Source organism: Xyrauchen texanus, chromosome 18 (genome assembly GCF_025860055.1).
Source record: "Xyrauchen texanus isolate HMW12.3.18 chromosome 18, RBS_HiC_50CHRs, whole genome shotgun sequence".
Taxonomy (NCBI): Eukaryota; Metazoa; Chordata; class Actinopteri; order Cypriniformes; family Catostomidae; genus Xyrauchen; species Xyrauchen texanus.
The window spans coordinates 26,010,037-26,031,009 of record NC_068293.1 but is presented as its reverse complement, the minus strand read 5'-3'; the positions used below and the strand labels follow the sequence as shown (position 1 = coordinate 26,031,009).

Sequence of the window (20,973 nt, the reverse complement as noted above, 5' to 3'; positions counted from 1 at the left end):
GATCCTACTTATTGAAGAACATTGTTGAAGTTGTCTGCATTATTTTGCCTGTCAATTTATAATTCATAAGCAAAAAATATTTTATTTTTTTAATCACTTATTAATGTGGCTACTCCAGCAATCTGTAAAAACAAATGGACTAAAGTGAGGTCTGAATTAAGTGCTGAATTGTGTACTGATTGGTGCTATATGAATAATAAGAAAAGCAGTTTATGATGACCTCCAGGAGGAAATGCCTTTAACATTTACAGAGAATGCATTTTGCATTTATTATTTTGCTGTGCGAATGTTATACATCTTAATAGGTGGTGTTGAAAAGAAGCTCCCACTGAAATGTAGCCTTTAAAAATAAATGAAGTCTGATAAACTCTTGTAATTAAATATGACTGAGTTCTTTGCTCCCTCTAATCCAAATCATTTATTTTTACAGCATTATTGAGTTTCTTGATATACAATCATCAGTGTAATTTGACCCATTTTTTTCTATTACCCTTTTACTTTCCTTTTCTCCCTTTCTATTTCTCATCCTTTTATCATTTAATTTATTTTCTCTTTCCACCTGCTTCTTATTCATACTGTATCTTTTTTCTGAACAGGAACAATCAGATTCCATCTTTCTCTCACAACGTATTTAATGAGCCTCTTTCAAAACACTCATTACATAGCGCTTAACTCTCTCTCTCACTCTCTGCTTTCATATCCAATATTCTGCATTATCTCCCATCAAAGTCCAAGTATAAGAGTATGTTACACCCTGTTTCTATGCTGCAGTTGCTTCTTTGACGATGGTGTTTATATCAAAAGCTTGTTTATGCTTCTAAAGAATCAGTAGATCAACAGTAGGGTTTGTGCAGTGTGCCTTCTACATGTTTACTCTTAAAATAAAGCTTCCAATTAAAACCAAAAAGGGCTTCACAGCCTGATGCTATTGGAGTACCTTTAAAACCTTTGAAGTATGTATGCGTTTATTCTGTTCCTCTGTCTAGTTTCTCTAGCCCCTCTCTCTCTGTTTGTCTTTCCCAGCTCCTGAAAGATTTCCCAGATGAACTTCGGGCTGATATTGCCATGCACCTGAATAAAGAACTCCTGCAGCTGCCTCTGTTTGAGTCTGCCAGTCGCGGGTGTCTCCGTTCCCTGTCCCTCATCATCAAAAACTCCTTCTGTGCTCCAGGAGAGTTCCTCATTCGCCAGGGTGACGCTCTGCAGGCCATCTATTTTGTCTGCTCGGGCTCCATGGAAGTGCTCAAGGATAACACTGTGCTGGCTATATTAGGTGGGTTTGCACACACACGCACGCATGCACTCACGTGCACGCAAACACGCACAGACACACACACACACACACACACACACACACACACACACACACATGTTGTGTTTCCATGTTTTATGGGGACTTTCCATAGACATAATGGTTTTTATACTGTACAAACTTTATATTCTATCCCCTAAACCTAACCCTACCCCTAAACCTAACCCTCACAGAAAACTTTCTGCATTTTTACATTTTCAAAAAACATAATTTAGTATGATTTATAAGCTGTTTTCCTCATGGGGACCGACAAAATGTCCCCACAAGGTCAAAAATTTCGGGTTTTACTATCCTTATGGGGACATTTGGTCCCCATAAAGTGATAAATACACGCTCACAGACACACACACACACACACACACACACACACACACGTTGTATTTCCATGTTTTATGGGGACTTTCCATCGACATAATGGTTTTTATACAGTACAAACTACATATTCTATCCCCTAACCCTAACCCTACCCCTAAACCTAGCCCTCACAGAAAACTTTCTGCATTTTTACATTTAAAAAAAACATGTATGATTTATAATTTATCATATTGACCAACAAAATGTCCCCACAAGGTCAAAAATGTTGGTTTTTACTATCCTTATGGGGACATTTGGTCCCCACAAAGTGATAAATACACACACACACACACACACACACACACACACACAGAGAAAGAGAGAGTGAGAGAGATAATTAGAAACTATATTAATGAGGGCTTTTTTTATCTAACAGACACAATAGCTTTCATTCCAATATAATGATATTAACTGCACCCTACCCCTAAACACAGTAGTCACACATATTCAAACTATGTTCTATTATTATTAACTATTCTGCACATATATTACTACTTGTCAGTCATACTGGCTTACTCAAAAGCTTGTATATTATAATTTTTTTCAAAGCACCGGCACACCGGCACTCTCACTTTGCTCCACAAATCTAATCCACCCACTATCTCTATTTCTTATTGTATTGAGGTAGGAATTCCCATATAATTTTCAAGTCTATTGAACAGTCACAATCCCCCTCCCCCATTCTCTCTTTCGCTCGCTCTTTTACACCACATAATCAACTCATTGGATTAATTTACTCAATAATTGTCTTTCTTTATTATGCATATTAATGGCATATATTACCTGTGAGATGCAGCTACTGTTGATGATGAGGCTAAATACAGTTTCTCAAATGTGCATGCCAATGAATTGTCTGATATGCCAAAACATGCCAACATACAAGCTCTGTTACAGAACCTAGTAGCTGAATACATTGTAGGCTACCTTCTAAAGGGCTGTTCAAACAGTACACTGAACATATACTTGTGTTCCAACTGCGCTATTTTTTAACACAAGGTGTCCTGTGCGAACAGCTCCTGAGGCAGCATTCTAATTCAAATGAAACCCTTGATTTGCAAGTCTGTACATGCTCATAAATCCTTGCATCACACGGTTAGCGCTACTCATGCTAATCACACAGGAGGCTCCATTCACATTTGATTCCTATAGTTTGACATAAGCATGTTAATGCTTCAATACTCTAATGAGCATAACAAAATACATAGCACAAAAGACTATTGGGTAAAATATATATATTTTTTCTTTGATTTAACTATTTATTAATTTATTTACTTAATCAAATATGAGTAGATTTATAGTCTGCATTTTTCTCAATTTGTTTGCCATCTTGATGGAATTTTTCACTGAGCTTGTTGTAATTCACTCTGGAAATGTAATTCACTCTGTGAAGGATGCATGTGATACTGCCTTAGAACTTGGCCATGAAAGGTATTTTTGAAGGCAGCATAGTTTTGCAGACTACCTTTCAGAACAGATTTCACATTGGGTCCAGAGCTACAGTGTCTAATATGTAAAAACTCCCATTTTATCTGGAAACCTGAGAATATGAAACCTGCACCCTAATGTTATTCTATGCTCTCATGCCATAAGAGACATTATCAATCCAGCTCACATGTACTATATATATATATACATATACACTGTGTGTGTGTGTGTGTGTGTGTGTGTGTGTGTGTGTGTGTGTGTGTGTGTGTGTGTGTGTGTGTGTGTGTGTGTGAGCGTGTATTTATCACTTTGTGGGGACCAAATGTCCCCATAAGGATAGTAAAACACGAAATTTTTGACCTTGTGGGGACATTTTGTCGGTCCCCATGAGGAAAACAGCTTATAAATCATACTAAATTATGTTTTTTGAAAATGTAAAAATGCAGAAAGTTTTCTGTGAGGGTTAGGTTTAGGGGATAGAATATAAAGTTTGTACAGTATAAAAACCATTATGTCTATGGAAAGTCCCCATAAAACATGGAAACACAACATGTGTGTGTGTGTGTGTGTGTGTGTGTGTGTGTGTGTGTGTGTGTGTGTTTCCATGCACAGCACAAGAAAAGGTCAGTGTTTTGTATGGTATTGTGGTGGTTAATGAATTGGGTAGGCAGATCAGATGTGAACCTCAGCAGAACAGATAAATGAGGATTCGTGATTTTATGTCCTATTGTGCCCTTGAGTGACGCACTTAACCTTCAGGTTTCTCCATAGGTGGGGGATTGCACTGGCAGTAACTGCGCTGTAATCCTCTTTGGATAACAAGCATCTGCTCATTAAAAAACAAAAAACAAACTCAATGTATATAGGCCTTCTTTCCTCTGTGAATCTTTCCTACATGGCATGCATTGGCACATTGCATAGTGATGATGTCATCTAATAGCTATACACACACAATCATTCAATATGTATTGCAGGGACACTAGGGCTAGTTGTCACACTTTACACTCCAGTAAATATTTACGAGGGTAGGTTTGTTTGTTTTTGACACAAATCTTAAAGTCTTGGCTACAATGAAACTACTGAACATTTCTACTTTGATTTCCCAGGAGAAGGATACATTTCATTTAACACTCATTGACTCTATAGGTAAATATTGTCATGTCATATATCCTTGCCCTAAGAACACAGTTCAGCCTATAAGTTAAAATCTACCTTCATTATATAGTTGACCCATGCCTAAATGTATGCCAGTGTGGTTCCTTCGTTTACCCAACAACTATTACAAAAACATGATGATAATGGAATTTTAGTATGGATAGAATTCACCAAAAAATATTCTTATTTAAATAGTTTTGAACCAACAGGCTAACGCCTTCTAGTGAATATTTGCATTTAAACTTTTGGCTCACAAGTCACAACCTTAGTTATATATAGTTATAAGAAATATGGCCAGTATGATAAGTTCCAGGTGTGACAAATTGCCCTGGTTTCTCCTCGCAAGTGTCCTTCATTTCATTAACAAAACATCTGTGTGTAATGTATTAAAAACTGGACTCATTGTTGCTAAAATTATGGAATAACTTCTGAATTTAAATATAAATTAATAGATAAAAATGTAGGCATTGGTGATAAAATGTCTATGCTGCAATAGACGTACTGACACTGACGCCTTGTAATAATTTAATTATAAACTTTACCTTTCAATATCATGCAGTTCTATTCAATTTGCAAATTAATGTATAAAAACAGAATTAAATAAATGGAAGCAAACAGACAAATAAAATAATATAACAAAATTAACGCAAAAAAAAAATGCCTTTCTGCTTCATGTAGAAAAATACACAGCTCAAATTCCTCCCAAACAACCTTGTTGAGAAGATTTTTTTTTTTTAGAAAAAATATGACAGCAGGTAAAACTGCCTTCAGCCAATAGCAGCAGGAAACCAGGTGAATAACCTTAAAGCCTAGATTTGTGAACTTGAAGGTGAACATATTTTTTAAGCTGCTTGGGTAAGAAAGCTTTTCCTAGAAACCTAATGTAAACAATAGCTCAAATAAATTATTGCATATGCAGTTTTATCTCTGCAGTGCAGTGATTAAAGGAAGGTTAACCAAAATGTAATTCTGTCATCATGTCTTCAGCCTCATGTCATTCCAAATCCGGAATATTTTCTTTCTTCTGTGAAACACAAAGATGATTTGAAGAATGTTCAAGAATTTTCATTTCAGGTGAACTAATCCTTTTAAGTGCACTTATTTTTTATGGCTCACATATGTCAAGGCGATGAAGGTTACACAATTTAAAATTCAACCATATTCTAAATGGCATATGTTTTTGCCTTGCTCATTTGACATTTGTATCTCCTGCATGTATATTAGATATGAAGACAGACAGAAGCTGTGCACAATGTTTGTAGTTTGTTGGTGCATTACATATGAGGCTTGATCTTTGGGGTTTAGTTACTGTAAATACACAGACAGGAAAAGTCTGATAAATCTTAATTTCTGTTTAATCCTTGGATTTTTATTTCATAATCCTTAAGTAATGTGATGCGCCAGACCATATGGACCAATAAAAAAATAATGCTCTTCTATTTGACATGTATTGTCAATGCAGTGCTGTCAGAGATGGCCCATATGCCTTGAATATTTATGTAGTAGATTTCCATCAACACATCCTTGCTGTAGTCTTTCTGTGCCTATAGCTTCTACTTACTTTTTCATTGTGTTGTTTTAGTTAGTGTGACACCCTGGTCCCTCGGGTGAGACTTTCAGTGTGATTCCTGTTGCTTCTTAGAAAACTGTGTGACAGCAGCTGTGACAATAGATGGACCATAACAGTTTTACTGTTTGTTTTCACCTTTCATCTGAGAATAGACCAGCTGTAGCCTAAACAAACATGTGGCATGCTCTGTGTTTAGTTTCTAAAATTGTTAGGAGCCAGACCCATGTGCAATGGTAATTGCATTGAACTCCAAGGTACTTACATGTCCAAACAACTACTGTAAGGCCTTACCAAGGTATTATGTCCAAAAAAACTATGGTAATAGTTAGTGGCAGATGAGATGAATCAGCCGTGAGTTTAAAGTATATGCTCTGCGTAACAAAAATGGCCGGTTCCCAATTGGAAACCAGGATGGGCATTTTTCAACTATCCAGTTAAAGTAGGGAATCTCTATCTAGTTGGCAAATCAAGTAAAATGGTTGAAAAACACCCATCCTGGTTTGAAAACAGCCACTGATTGGGAAACGTCCATTTTTGTTCTGCAGAGACACCAATCTCATGAGTTTACCAGAGCTTGTTCACTAACAGTACAGTGGAGTCAATATTGAAAATCTGGGACTCAAATTCTAATTTAATCTAGAAATTAATACAGTTTTAGTGGGTAAAACTACATAGTGATGTAAAATAATAAGTAAAAATAAAAAATGTTTAAGAAGCCCTTTTTTTTTGCGTCACTAATCAATTAAGCAAATTTGTGACAGTGGTAAGGTCAACTCCTTTTTACAAAAGATCAGATTTCCTGGCTTCCACTGAAGCACACAAGATGCCCTTTAGAACATTCTCATTTCATGCTGGGATAACATGTATCATTAGGTGTTGCAGAAAAATGTGTCCACAACAGATTGAGTCCATACTGTTATTCAAGCAAAAGTGGGACATAGTATGACATACCAAATACTAAGTTAAAAATGTAATGTTTATTTTTTTAATTCAATGTGTCACTCTCTTTTAATGTGATGAATTTTCACATGTGAAATGACTTCACAGATCATTAGAACCTGAATAATACATTATATATATATATATATATATATATATATGCATTTGTGCATGGAACTACTTTTTTACGCGACGGATCAGAATCTTCCATTGCTGGTTCAAAACAAATTATGCGTCCAAGCCTTCATTAGTAATTCAAAAATGTCACTTCAGAAATAATATCACGGCTTGTGCTGTTTCGAACAAGTTATTGGATAAACAAGGATGGATGGGTGTGTGTGTGTGTGAGAGAGAGAGAGAGAGAGAGAGAGAGAGAGATGGCGCGTGTGCAGTCACCTGTTGCTACTCCCAAGCAGAGATGCTGTCAGCTTTCTGAAGGTCAGCTTTCTCAGTAGAAAAATAGCATCCAAGCATGGGTAATTCTCCCAATTTCGCAGTAGCTGGTGCGCAAGAGTCAATCACTATAGAAACCAAAATGTCCTCCCACAGCACCCATTGTGTAATTAATCAGTCTTTTGTCTCTCAGCTGTGATGAGCCATAATGCTGAATTTCATAATGCTGAAAGCGATCACAAAGAGCTGTTTTATGAAAACAGCTGACGTGGATTCACTTCACGTCACCTAACTGGCTCATATTACACACAAAAATTATCTTTTGCCACCACCTGCTGGCTAACGTATGTAATGTCAAAAAAAAAAAAAGTCAAACAGTAGCTTTTAACACATATACAATGCTCTTCCACTTTAGTTTAGAACGTACTGATGTATGTGGAGTACTGATGGTGTCAGACTATCAGTGCTCATGGAACGTCTCTCGTCCAATCATATTCGAGGACCGTAAGAAACTGTTGTATATATATATATTTAATATAAATAATGTGGCCTAAAATGCTTCTTATCCTTCATACTTAAGTCTACATTTCTAATTCAGATTTTAACAGATTTCCATCATAAATAAACAATTTGTCATATCTAAACACCCTCTTGTACAGTCCTTATAGTTAATCTGGATTAAAGGCTCTCAAAAGGTCACAGTAAATGATACGCCAGAGCTCTTGCCGAGCTAAAGGTTCCTGTGTGTGTGTCTTTCTTTAACGCCTGGACCCTGTTCCTCTGATCAAATCAAATATTGGTGTGCCGCTAGGCCACATCAACCTCTCACACCCTTAATAATTGATGGTCAATAAATTATTAAAACGCTTTGACTATTAAAACAGGCTGACACATAATGGGGAGAGTCATAGATCTCCACACACCCATGAAAAATAATGTGGGTCGGAAGGGGATGAATTAAAGAATGGGAAAACGAATATGCAGTTGGGGGGAATAGACACTGACAATGCGAATGTGCAAATACAAGCACACTTTCTTTACTCTGCACAAAGCTCTTTTCCAAAACCTAGTGAGCTGCATGAAAGGCATCATAGGTGCACTCCTGATGCAAAGGCTGTTCCAAAATACAGGAAAAAGAACAATGCCGCCTTCTAGGGTCACATCCGATGTAATATGCTTTGTTTGAAAGCACATTGATTTAGCTCGTTCGAAAACACTCTCCATAACTGCATATTTTTGAAAATGATTAGGAAACTGAAAATAGATTTTTAACGAAAATTAATTAGTGTGGATGAGGCCTTAGATACCTAATTTTGGTCAAATTCGAATGTATTCTACGTGCGGAAAGGTAATCCCAGAAAGCATTACTATAAACTCTATAAAAAAAATCATCCAAGATTCAACCACTCTATTTACTCAGTTGTTTTAATAAATATCATATGTGTGAATTACAATTAATTGTATTAATTACATACTGTATTTATACATGTCTAACAGTAAGAGTCTTCCGCATAACTCACGCCGGGGCATCAGTGCACCACTTACATTTTTTTTCAAGCACCACTCGGACCTCTACTTGACAAGTGTTGCAGATAGTAACACAGAAGGGCAACGTTACGAGTTTGCCAGGCATGAAAGCAGGAGGTGTAGTACACAGTAAACTTTAACAGTATTTGAGGAAAATAAAAAAGTCTCTTCAGTTGCATTGATACATTAATTGCAGAAAGTAATGCAAGGACTCATTTATGTTAAAGTCTCAGGATGTTCGTGGTGAATTAAAATGAGTTAGAACTGAGGTGTCTGGATGCTTGGAAACATGTATAACAAGGTATATTTGAATAAATTATGAAACTTCTCTTCTTACTTTAAAATTTTGACAGTTAATTAATCCAATTTATCTTGTTTTAAGGATTTTTTGATATTTTTACAGGAAAACAATACAAAAATGATTATCAAGAATACGATTTTTGCCCTAATATCAAAGGTCTAACTAGAAAAAAAGAAATTATGATCCAATGTGAATTTTCTTGATAAAAAAATATGATCGTGTCGGGTAACTTGTGCATGTAAAATGGCTAGAAATAGCATTGTAACTTAGCATAAAGCTGACAGTTTACACAAGATTTATGTCTATTTCCTATGCTCCAAACTTAATTCAAACTCACTTCTCTGTCTGCTCGTATGAATGTAACACATTATAAGAAAGTGTTTCACTGCTGTTCAAATGCACTTTTCCATCTGAAAGGACTAAATATTAAATTAAACAAATGACAATAAAATGCAAAGTAATCTCTTCAGTAATCAAAATACTGTTTGAATGTAACTGTACTTTAATTACCAATTATTTAAATTGTAACTGTAGTGGAATACAGTTACTAATATTTTGTGTTTTAAATACGTAATCCCGTTACATGTATTCCATTACTCCCCAATCCTGTCTACTAGACATCATTAGTGAGGCAAAAACGGCATATATGGGTTCTGTGAAACATAGCAAAATGTATGTTACCCACCTATCAAGAAGAAAAAGAGCAACTTCTGGATCTGTCTTCAAGCTTTTTACCTCTCGGAGGTCTCTCCACTGCTGAAAAGCCTTGCTGATACGATGAGTTGGCTGGGAATAGGGTTTGAAGTGTGTGCCGAGGTGGAGTTACAGCAAACAGGAAGGGAACTGCTCAGGTCTTCGGTTACATCCAGGGGGTCTGAGACATATTTCGTGCTTTTACAGCTTCTAAAGAAAGCTCTGACTTTACTTGCTAGACTCTAAAAATGACTCTAGACCAGGAGTAAATCACTGGCACGCCAGCAATGGTGAGAGTGTAGTAGACTATATTTTATTTATATAAATTCCGCACCTGCATTCCAATCTACATCTTGATGTAATCCTTCCTCATGATCACGCAGCTTGTTTTCATGAGCTGAATGGGAAGCTAAACAAATAGTTAAAATGTGACAAGACTGCAGTATACCCAACAGATTTGTGCAGCGCGTGCAAGCAATTCACACATCACAAGCCATCAGCCCTTCACTTTCGGTTTATCGTGCGTGTAATTGCACCCAATTTGCTTCAGTCAGGCTGTGCGGACGACAGCCTACATTCCATGTTTCATTTGTTTATTTTTGCTTTAAGAACAACACGTGATGTAAAAAGGAAAATAACACTATTAATCCTTGAGTTTTCCAACCCATCATACAGGTACACCCTCCTTAAACCATAGACACACTCAAAATTACATTAAAGGAAACATATTATGCCCTTTTTACACAATGTAATATAAGTGATCAGGTGTCCCCAGAATGTGTCTGTCAAGTTTCAGCTAAAAATACCTGACAGATCGTTTATTATACCATGCCTTTTTATCCCTGTTTTGTAGCCCTGTTCTAAATGGGCTGTTTTAGTGTCTGTAGCTTTAAATGCAAAGGAGCTGTTGCTCCCCACACCGCTTTTTTGAAGTGGGCTGTGCCTTTCCTGCTGGTACCATAGATACCTCAGCGACAATAAATTAGCTCCCCGCAACTCCAAACAGACTGGCTCAAAGCGGATAACTTAAACAGTAAAAAATTATAAATAACAAGGAGAACAATCTAATATATATATATATATATATATATATATATATATATATATATATATATATATAATAGGGATGTGTGTAGTATGAGAATTCGGTGTAAAACAGCAGCACATAGTAAACAAACTTCCAGTATCCAGGACGATTGGTGTCAGTATGGAGTCCAAAACCACAAGTACCACTTGTACTGTTACGTAAGAGCCAACTAAAATCTTCCTGAGTGCACTTTTATTTTTTCTTAGTTTCAGGTCTCAAGGGAGCATCCAGGCATCAAGGGAGCATCCCACAAAATGGTCCAAAGTTTATTATTGACATTTTATAACAATCATGATTACGTTGCCACTACTAGTCACTAGGAATAAATTTCCTCCTGCTGTTGTTTTGAATGAGTTTGACAACTTTACCATATGCAGGTTGACCAGTAATCATAGGCTGCCACTTCAAAAGTTCAGCTGCAAATGGCCAAAGTTGAAATTATTGAACTTTTGAGCACCACATTGCAAAGCTTGACAGTAACCCAATGCTTCGCTGGAGATAACACTGCAGCTGATGCTTCTCTCCATAGAGCTCAATGTATATGGCAATGCTAATGTGAGTAATGTGGGAGCTCCTTTAAAGCCAGCCTGCGATGGCATGAAAGCACTGAATTAAGTTACCTTGAATGTTAAAATAAGTTCTCAAAACTAGGAGTAAGACATGTAAACAAAGACAGCAATGTACTATGTTTGTTTATGGGCATATTACGTATGTAGAAACATAGTCAGTTTCAGGGCCAAATCCAACACAGGATATAAAACAAACAGCGGTCGATGGGGTGTAGATAAAAAAAAGATAAAACATTTCAGCACAATAGAACACAGTAAAACGAAAAACAGTACATGAAATGAAATATGGTACAACAAAATATGGTAGAGCCTAATGTCAAATGAAAATACAAATTAGCCTACCGACATGCTTAAACACTCACAGTATTATATGCATTTTTAACCAGGCTTTAAGGACACGTATAACAGTTTAAAACAATAAAATACAGTATCTCATTACACATGTTCACTTAATTGAAAAACACTCTGGGCTATGAATAAATATGTTTAATAAATGTACATACCCAGTCCTCGCATGTGCACAAAACGTTGTTAAAATCAACACATGCGATTCATATGCATCTTTCAAAAATATCCCATAACAAACACTCAATTTTAACATACAAATCTTCTGGACATATGAACATATTTAATGCAATGTATAAGCTTTTTGTATAAAATTTAATATTTACCCAAGAATTCTCAACCAATTAACAAAACTGGGAGCTCTCTTGCACAATACATGTTATTACTTTTTTAACCAGCAGACATGCACAATACGAGAGAGTGCTGGAAAACAAGTGTCGCAAAAATGGGGCCATGTCAAATTTATGTCTAGAGTTAAATTTCTCCACTTGGCTACATATAGTATGTTACATGCTGTGATTCTACAGACTCACAAAGCTAAGAAATCTCACCTAAATTTCCTCTTCAGTGTCGATGGACACTAAACTTGATCAAACTAGTAATTCTTTCAACAGAAGAGGAAATAAGAAGAGCTATGAATGAATGTACAAACACATAGCTTACCTGCATTCCCATGCACTTACTGTCACTGAGATTCTGTTTGTTTTAATGTTTGAAGGATGAGCGTTTGATGTTGAAAACACACAACTGCACATACGCAAAGTACTGGCACTTTCCTGTGGCGTTATTGATCTGACAGCTTGACCTGGGAATCCACAGGGGGCTCCGGAGAATGAGAGAATGAGAACATGAGAGAGATAAACAGTAAGAAGGCAAGGAAAACGAGAGACAGAGAGAGCAAATAGTGAATGACTAATAAAAAATGAAAGTGTTTGTGGCAAAGGTTCGTGTTTGGGGCAGATAAAGGAGGAAGCAGAAGCCGGTTTCCACAGTCCATGTTCATGAGTCATGTTTATTACAAAAGAAATCCCTTTTCAGCATTAACAAAACCAAAATTCTGCTTTTCAGTATAAACACACAGGTTCTTGCATTCTCTAGGAAACAGACATACAGTCTCTGGTGGGTGCCACTCTCCCTCTTTCGGTGGACTGGGCCATCTCTTATCTCCCCCGACTCTCACTGTGCACATAGAAACAGTAATTCAATTATTAAACAATTCATCTCAGGTGGATGTCCTTACTGCTTTCTATCTCCCCAGATGGGCGCTCGACCACGCACTCACCTCCACATACATCCACTGGCCGACTCAGGCCGAGGGAACCATCCGGACTGCCTAACCTTTTCTGGAGAGGATGTCCATGACCCCTGGCCTCGAACTTAAATGGATAGAGTGCCAGATACCAATGGGTGATCCGGATATTGGTATCCTTCATGCGGTGGAGCCATTGGAGCACGGCATTGTCCGAACAGAGATTGAATGCTCGTCCCAACAAATAGTAGCAGAGAGTGAGGACCGCCCACTTGATGGACAAACACTCCTTCTCTATGGTGTTGTACTTCGTCTCTCTCATAGAGAGGTTTCAACTAATGTACAGCACTGGGCGCTCCTCCACCACTTGAGATAGAACAGCAACAAGCCCCCTGTCCAATGCGTCCATCTGCAAAACAAAAGGGTGAGAGAAATCAAGGGAATGCAGAAGTGGCCCATCACAAAGTGCATCTTTTACCTATGTGAAAGCACGTTGGCATGGCTCCGTCCACTGGACCGGGTCTGGAGCTCCCTTTTTATTGAGATCAGTCAGTGGGCTGGTGACGTCTGAATAATTGGGCACAAACCTTTGATAATAACCAGCCAGCCCCAAGAACTGTCTCATCTCCTATTTTGTCTTAGGTGTCGGGCAGGTTGCAGTCGCTGCGGTTTTATAAAATTGGGCCCAAACCCCATGTGGAACCCCAGATACCGTACCTCCACCCATCCAATTGCACCTTTCATTGGGTTTGCTGTAAGTCCAGCTTGTTGCAGCAACCTCAGAACGGCTTCCAGATGCTGCATGTGCTGCTGCCAATCATTACTGTAAATAATGATATCATCCAAATAAGCAGCAGCATACATTGCATGCAGTCTGAGGACTCTGTCCATCAGACACAAAAATGTAGCCGGGGCCCCAAACAAACTGAACGGAAGGGTCACAAATTTGTGTAATCCAAACGATGTGGTTGTTTATTCACGGGACATTGGTGTTAAGGGTATCTGTCAATGACCCTTTGTTAAGTATGGTGTCGAGTAAAAGTGAGCCTTGCCCAACCGATCGAGCAGTTTGTCAAAACAAGGCATTGGATACGCATCAAATTTTGACACTGCATTGACTTTTAGAAAATACACACAGAACCGGACCATCGCTCTTAGGTACCAAAACAACTGGGCTGGCCCAATCACTGTGGGATTCTTCTATTAACCCCATATACTGAGCATGGACTTTAATTCTTCACGTACTACCTGTTTTTTGTGTTCGGGTAGCGGTAGGGCCGGCCACGTACCACTACCCCGGCGGTTGTCTCGATGTGGTGTTCTATGAGGTTAGTGTGGACGGGGAGAGGCAAGAACACATCAGAAAAACTTTTTTGCAATCTGGCAACCGCTGTACATTGTGATGGCAAGAGATGGTCTCCACACGTGTCAAGAGTGAACTGATTGGATTTTAGACTAACATCTGGACCGAGCTCCTCCCAACTACCATCGCCAAGGATATGGGGACTACCTCTCTCTATGGTTTAAGTAGGTTGAGGTGGTAAATTTGACGAGCCCCGCCCCTATCCATACGCACTACCTCATAGTCGACTTCCCCAACTCACCGTGTGACTTAAAAGGGCACTTGCCACTTCACAAGCCCTTGCCATTTCGAGCTCGATGTGGGCAGCAATACTAGTACTTTATCTCCCTGTGTAAACTCCCATGGCTGAGCCTCCCTGTTATACAGCTGGGAATTACATTCTTGCTCCTGTAGCAAATTTTCCTGTGATAGACACCACACACTGGGAGTTTTGCTCTCAGGTTAAGAATTTATTGAATTTCATTTTGGTTCGTGAAGGTCCCTCCTCACAATTTTCCTTCATGATGTCTAACACACCATGGGGCTTATGTCCAAACACTGTGGAGGCTTGTGGGACCTCTCGTACTGCAAATAACAGGGGTTCGAGCCACCTATCCCAATTCCGAGCATCCTCGTGCACAAACATACAAATCATATTTTTAAAAGTTTTATTAAATCGTTTGACCAAGCTGTCCATTTGTGGATGGTACACGCTTGTCCGAATCAATTTAATACCTAATAAGTCATACAGCTCGCGTATCGTATGTGACATGAAAGTAGTGCTGTGATCAGTGAAGATTTCTTTTGGAATCCCCACTTGGAAGTTTATTCTGAAGAATGCCTCTGCAATACAATGTGCTGAGATGTTGAGAAGAGGCACTGCTTCTGAGTATCACTTTGCTTAGTCCACCAGAACCAACACAAAGTGATGCCCGCGTGCTGACCATTCTTTCTTGTCAAGAATACTTTAATGTCAAATACACTATGTGAGCTGTACAAATTATTAGATATTAATTTGATTCAGACAAACGTGTACCATCCACAAATGGATGGCTTGGTCGAACAATTTAATAAAACCTTAAAAAATATGATTTGTAAGTTCATGAAAATGTTTGGAATTAGGATAGGTGGCTCGAACCCCTGTTATTTGCAGTATGAGAAGTCCCGCAAGCCTACACAGGGTTTTCCCCATTTGAAATATTATATGGGTGTAAGCCCCGTGATGAGTTAGGCCTCATGAAGGAAAATTGGGAGGAGAGACCTTCACAAAGGAGCTCACCAGCTCATAAGTCTGGCATGTCGCACACCAACTGGCTAACATCCCCACGAATGCCCGGCCAATAGAAACATGCCATGAGATTATGTCCGGGCCCATGTCCCAAGTGACCTGCCATTGGACTATGATGAGCCACCTGGAACAACATTTCCCGACGGCTCCTTGGAACTAACACCTGGGTTGTATCTTCATTGTCAGAGCATCCTCCGTTACGCCATACAACAATCGTTTATAATTGAGAAATAGGGATATGTGAGTGCAATGAGTGGCTAAAGGCATTGACCATCAATTACTTTCACTTGGTCAAACGCGTGCTTAAGAGTCTTGTATCGCATCTACTCCAGAGGAAGATCCCTAGCGGGAATTCCCCTATGTGCTGGGGAAGTCGAGGCTTATGTGAACCCCCCCAACCAATATTCACAGGTTTTTGGTACATCCCAGCTCAATCAGGAGCGGCCTGTGGAGTGTCGGAGACCTGAATCAACATCCCCACCTCCATCACCGGGCACTATTCGCAGAGGTGACCCAGCTCCCCGCAACTCCAAACAGACTGGCTCAAACCTCTCACCCACACTAGTGGTGGCAGCTTCCCCCACCTGAGAGGAAGAATGGGTAGAGCTGGGGGAGAGAGAAGCAGGATGGTTAATACACCCCTGAGGCTGGGGCACCAGTGTGGTAAAGGTTCGCGTTTGGGGCAGATAAAGGAGGAAGCGGGAGCTAGTTTCCACGGTCCATGTGAGTCACGTTTATTACAAACAAATCAGAAACCGCGTTTCTGCATAAACGAAACCAAATTACTGCTTTTCAGCATAAACACTCTCTATGAAACAGACACGCAGTCTCTGATGTGTGCCACTCTCCCTCTTTCAGTGGACTAGGTCATCTCTTATCTCCCCCAACTTTCACTTTGCACATAGAAACAGTAATTAGTAACAATTCATCTCAGGTGGATGTACATATCACTTTCTCTTTTCCCAGACAGGCGCTCGACCACGCCCTCACCTCCACAGCGTGAAAACTATTAGTCATGACAGACAGCAATAAACCCATTCTATGAACCACAGAAGTCTCTGAGCTGTACTGTTGGAGTGGGAGTGATTGTCTTAATTAAAGTGCTGATATGAAATTGCTTCCTCTACCTAGATTCATGTCTGCTGTTGCCTAAAATTTGTAGAAAGGTTACATGTGGTATTGGTCCATCGAGCTACTGCCTGTCAGATTTGTGAGAACTCAGCCTGAATCAGAGAAACAGAAAAAGATAGAAGGTAAATAAGGACAAGGAAAAGAGGAAAAAATAGAGATGGGGAGAGGGAATATTGATTCAGTCCACTAACAAAACAGGAATTCCCCAGATGGGATAAGTATCCAATTGAGACCTTGCATGCAGAATTCTGTGAAGAGGCCCTTTTGTGTACACTGAAACACCAAAGGTAATGCATGCAGGGCAGAATTAGGCCAATATTAACTAATTATAAAGATACAAAACCAAACAAACCCCCACTCATAACATTATAAAGCCCTGAACACAGAAACCAGACCCCTTTTTGAGATGGTCCATAGCTTTAGTCCTGATGATTCACTAACATCAACTAATCCCCATTATACTCCAGAACAATACTGCCCAACAAGATTAAACAGAAATGAGAAACAATTATACTACCTATTTCTGGAAGAAAGAGGTTAATAACAACAACAGAGTAAAATGCAATGTTATGTTAACTACCTAGACTCTTTGGACACAGCCTCACTATAAAACAAGAAGATATTGGAAAACAGCTGCCACAGTAAGAAAGACTGTCCACTTTGCCAGTATTCCTTAATGCTTATTCTTTAGCGTTTATTCTTTTTTGTTTAATCTTTCTTTTCAATTACTGTGCATATTTTGTCTGGTTCTTTTTGCACTTTTTTCACAATTTTCTTTGCATGTTGCAAATGCTTTGGCAAAACAAATGTGCAATTCTTATTCATGCAGATAAAGCACAATAAAACTGAAAGAGAGGTGATATGGACTGGCAAATCAAAGCTGTGGTGCAGATAAGAGCAAGAGGCAAATGAGCAGTGTGAGAAAAACAGAGATGGCTTTATGAAGTGCTAAGACAGAAGGCTTATTTCAGCCAAAGGAAGAAATTGAAAACACAATGGAAAAAAAAGAATTGTATCAACAAGGCATTTCCATCCACAGAACTGCCCTTCACTGGATGTTTTTTGTTTCTGGCACCATTCAGAGTAAATTGTAGAGACTGTTGTGTGTGAAAATCCCAGATCAGCAGATACAGAAATACTCAAACCAGCCCATCTGGCACCAAACATCATGCCACGGTACCACTTAGATCCCATTTTGTGAACATTAACTGAAGCTCCTGTCCCGTATCTGCATGATTTTATGCACTGCACTGCTGCCACACGATTGGCTGATTAGATAATCGTATGGATGATTGTTGGTGCCAGACGGGCTGGTTTGAGTATTTCTGTAACTGCTGATCTCCTGGGATTTTCATACACACAAGTCTCTAGAATTTACTCTGAATGGTGCCAAAAACAAAAAACATCAATTGAGGGGCAGTTCTGCGGATGGAGAGAGGTCAACAGAGAATGCCCAGACTGGTTCGAACTGACAAATCTACAAAAATCAGATAACAGCTCTGTACAATTGTGGTGAGAAGAATAGATTGGTGTTGGTTAGTGCTGTTTTGAAGGCACGAGGGGTACCTACACAATATGGAGTGGAAAAATAAAATAAATAAACCTTGTGTAAATTGTCAGCTAAAATAGAAAATGCTATTTCTAGACATTTTACATGCATGTTACCAGGCACGATCATATTTTTTATCAAGAAAATTCACGTTGGATCATAATTTCTTTTTTCTAGTAAGATCTTTGATAATAGGGCAAAAATCACATTCTTGATAATAATTTTTGTATTGTTTTCCTGTAAAAATGTTCTGCATACATGTGCACACATGTGCATTCCATCACCCTCTTGGCACATGTGTAATTACCACAACTGCTTACTCGATGAAGGATGATAATATGGACTGGCAAATATCTCTCTCCACTCTTCCACTCTGTCTTCCAGTGCTGCTGAACTCAGTTGTCTCTAATGTGTGCCAACCAGTGTGCTTTCCCAGAATGCATTGTTCTGACACAAACACACACTTCAGAATTTGTCACTGCTCTCATAGTCCCTTTGCAAACCTGAGCATATTTTTAGAACTTGTGCTACCTTGTGCTACCTATCTGAGTCTTATTTTCAAACCAAAACAGAAAATGTTGCTCATTACTTTAGAATCTAAATTTGATTGACACTCGCTGTATCTCTTTGTTTGCATGTCTAAACAAGTTTAAATATCCTGCCAGGATCTTGCATGCATAAACACATAAACATACAGCTTTAATGTGTACTTTATGAATACTGCATGTGACAGGGCTGCACAGGCAATTACATTTTGGCTGATAACAAAAGCAGATAATTGTTCAATAATATGGCCAGTAACTGATAAGATGGCCGATATTTTAAATCTATAATGTTTTTTAACAAAAAATAAAAAAATAAATAAACACATTATTTGAAATGTAAAATCAACTATTGTAATGTACAATAGTAAAGATGTATAAATGTTTAGCACTTTTGAAACCTGGTATTGAAAAGTGTTTAATGTTCAAACTGGAGAAAATATGTTCTAAGATTATCTGCTTCCAAAATCGGCCTGATCAAAATGATACTACCAATTGTAAAAAACAAAAAAAAAAACAATAACGGCTGAATTCACAAAACAGTTTAGCCACTTTTGTTAGAAAACTGCATCTTATTCACTTAATACATTTATTTATCTCATTTAAGCAGATGCGGTCAGCACTGAAACTGCATCTTGAGTATTCTAAATAATTCATTGTCATTTCTTTCCACTCCTCCTTTTTATTTAGACTCATTATAGCTGGTGTATTCCCTGGTGCAATAAATATTGCGCTATAACCACATGCAGAAAGAAGGCTGCACTTTTGAAACCATTTTCAGTTTTTTTAACCATGGCAGTAGTAATTCAACAATTAATGATCAAATGACGAAGAGTGTTATAACCTGATTTATACCAGATGGATGGTGTATTCAGGCTGACTTTTGGCATGTTAAAGAGATGATTCAGGAGTCTGGATCACAGTAGTGGAGTGATGCTGAACATTCCTGGCAGAGTGAGCCTGATCGCAGGGGTCTGCTGAATCCTCCTCTATATAGCACTCAAAACTGAACTTAAAGATCAGAAAATTGTGTTTAGCACGGATTTTGTGGGCATGTTTGCTGCGTTGCCTGATCTGCAAAGAATGTGCAAAAACTGACATTATAGTAAACAGACTGACAACTGAACAAACTCACTTCTATGTGTTTTCCTCACACAGGAAAGGGGGACCTGATCGGATCAGACTCGCTGACGAAAGAGCAGGTAATAAAGACCAACGCAAACGTGAAAGCGCTGACATACTGCGACCTACAGTATATCAGCCTGAAGGGACTGCGAGAAGTGTTGCGCCTCTATCCTGAATACGCCCAGAAATTCATCAGTGAAATTCAGCACGACCTCACATACAACCTGCGGGAGGGCAGCGGAGCTGCCGTGAGTAATGCTTGCATGCACACATGATGGTATTCAGGGCAAAGGGCGACAACCCCACAATATTACATTTGATTCTATGCCTGTGCATGTGAAGTTAATGGTGCGCATGTATAACACTTTATCGAACAAATCATGTGCTTGAGGGACTGAGGCATTTTTTACGAAACTCGAGGCCAGGAGTCAATGCACTGCCTCGGTCTGGATTATCAATTGTCTGGTTGGAACAGGCTTTGGAGCAGATACAAGTCCTATAAATAGTACATAATTAAAATAGGCAAACACGATAGTCCACTTTCATCTGCATGCAAACAAATAAACTAGTGTCATGAGCAAAGTTTTGGATAATTTTCTCTGCTGTTGAGATGAGCTTTGTTATAGCTATTTATATACACTCACCTAAAGGATTATTAGGAACACCATACTAATATTGTGTTTGACCCCTTTCGCCTTCAGAACTGCCTTAATTCTACATGGCATTGATTCAACAAGGTGCTGAAAGCATTCTTTAGAAATGTTGGCCCATATTGATAGGATAGCATCTTGCAGTTGATGGAGATTTGTGGGATGCACATCCAGGGCACGAAGCTCCCGTTCCACCACATCCCAAAGATGCTCTATTGGGATGAGATCTGGTGACTGTGGGGGCCATTTTAGTACAGTGAACTCATTGTCATGTTCAAGAAACCAATTTGAAATGATTCGAGCTTTGTGACATGGTGCATTATCCTGCTGGAAGTAGCCATCAGAGGATGGGTACATGGTGGCCATAAAGGGATGGACATGGTCAGAAACAGTGCTCAGGTAGGCCGTGGCATTTAAACTATGCCCA

At 38.8% G+C, this 20,973-nt stretch overlaps 1 protein-coding gene across 2 annotated transcripts in view; it reads left to right on the top strand.

Annotated features, from left to right (window-relative positions):
* kcnh3 (potassium voltage-gated channel, subfamily H (eag-related), member 3) overlaps positions 1 to 20,973 on the top strand; it is a 150,142-nt gene that overhangs the window by 118,862 nt on the left and 10,307 nt on the right. For both annotated transcript variants that reach the window (XM_052148849.1, XM_052148850.1), the window contains exons 10-11: positions 1,024 to 1,273; positions 19,930 to 20,144. In XM_052148849.1, coding sequence (XP_052004809.1) covers positions 1,024 to 1,273; positions 19,930 to 20,144 — 465 coding nt within the window. The remainder of the gene's footprint in view (positions 1 to 1,023; positions 1,274 to 19,929; positions 20,145 to 20,973) is intronic.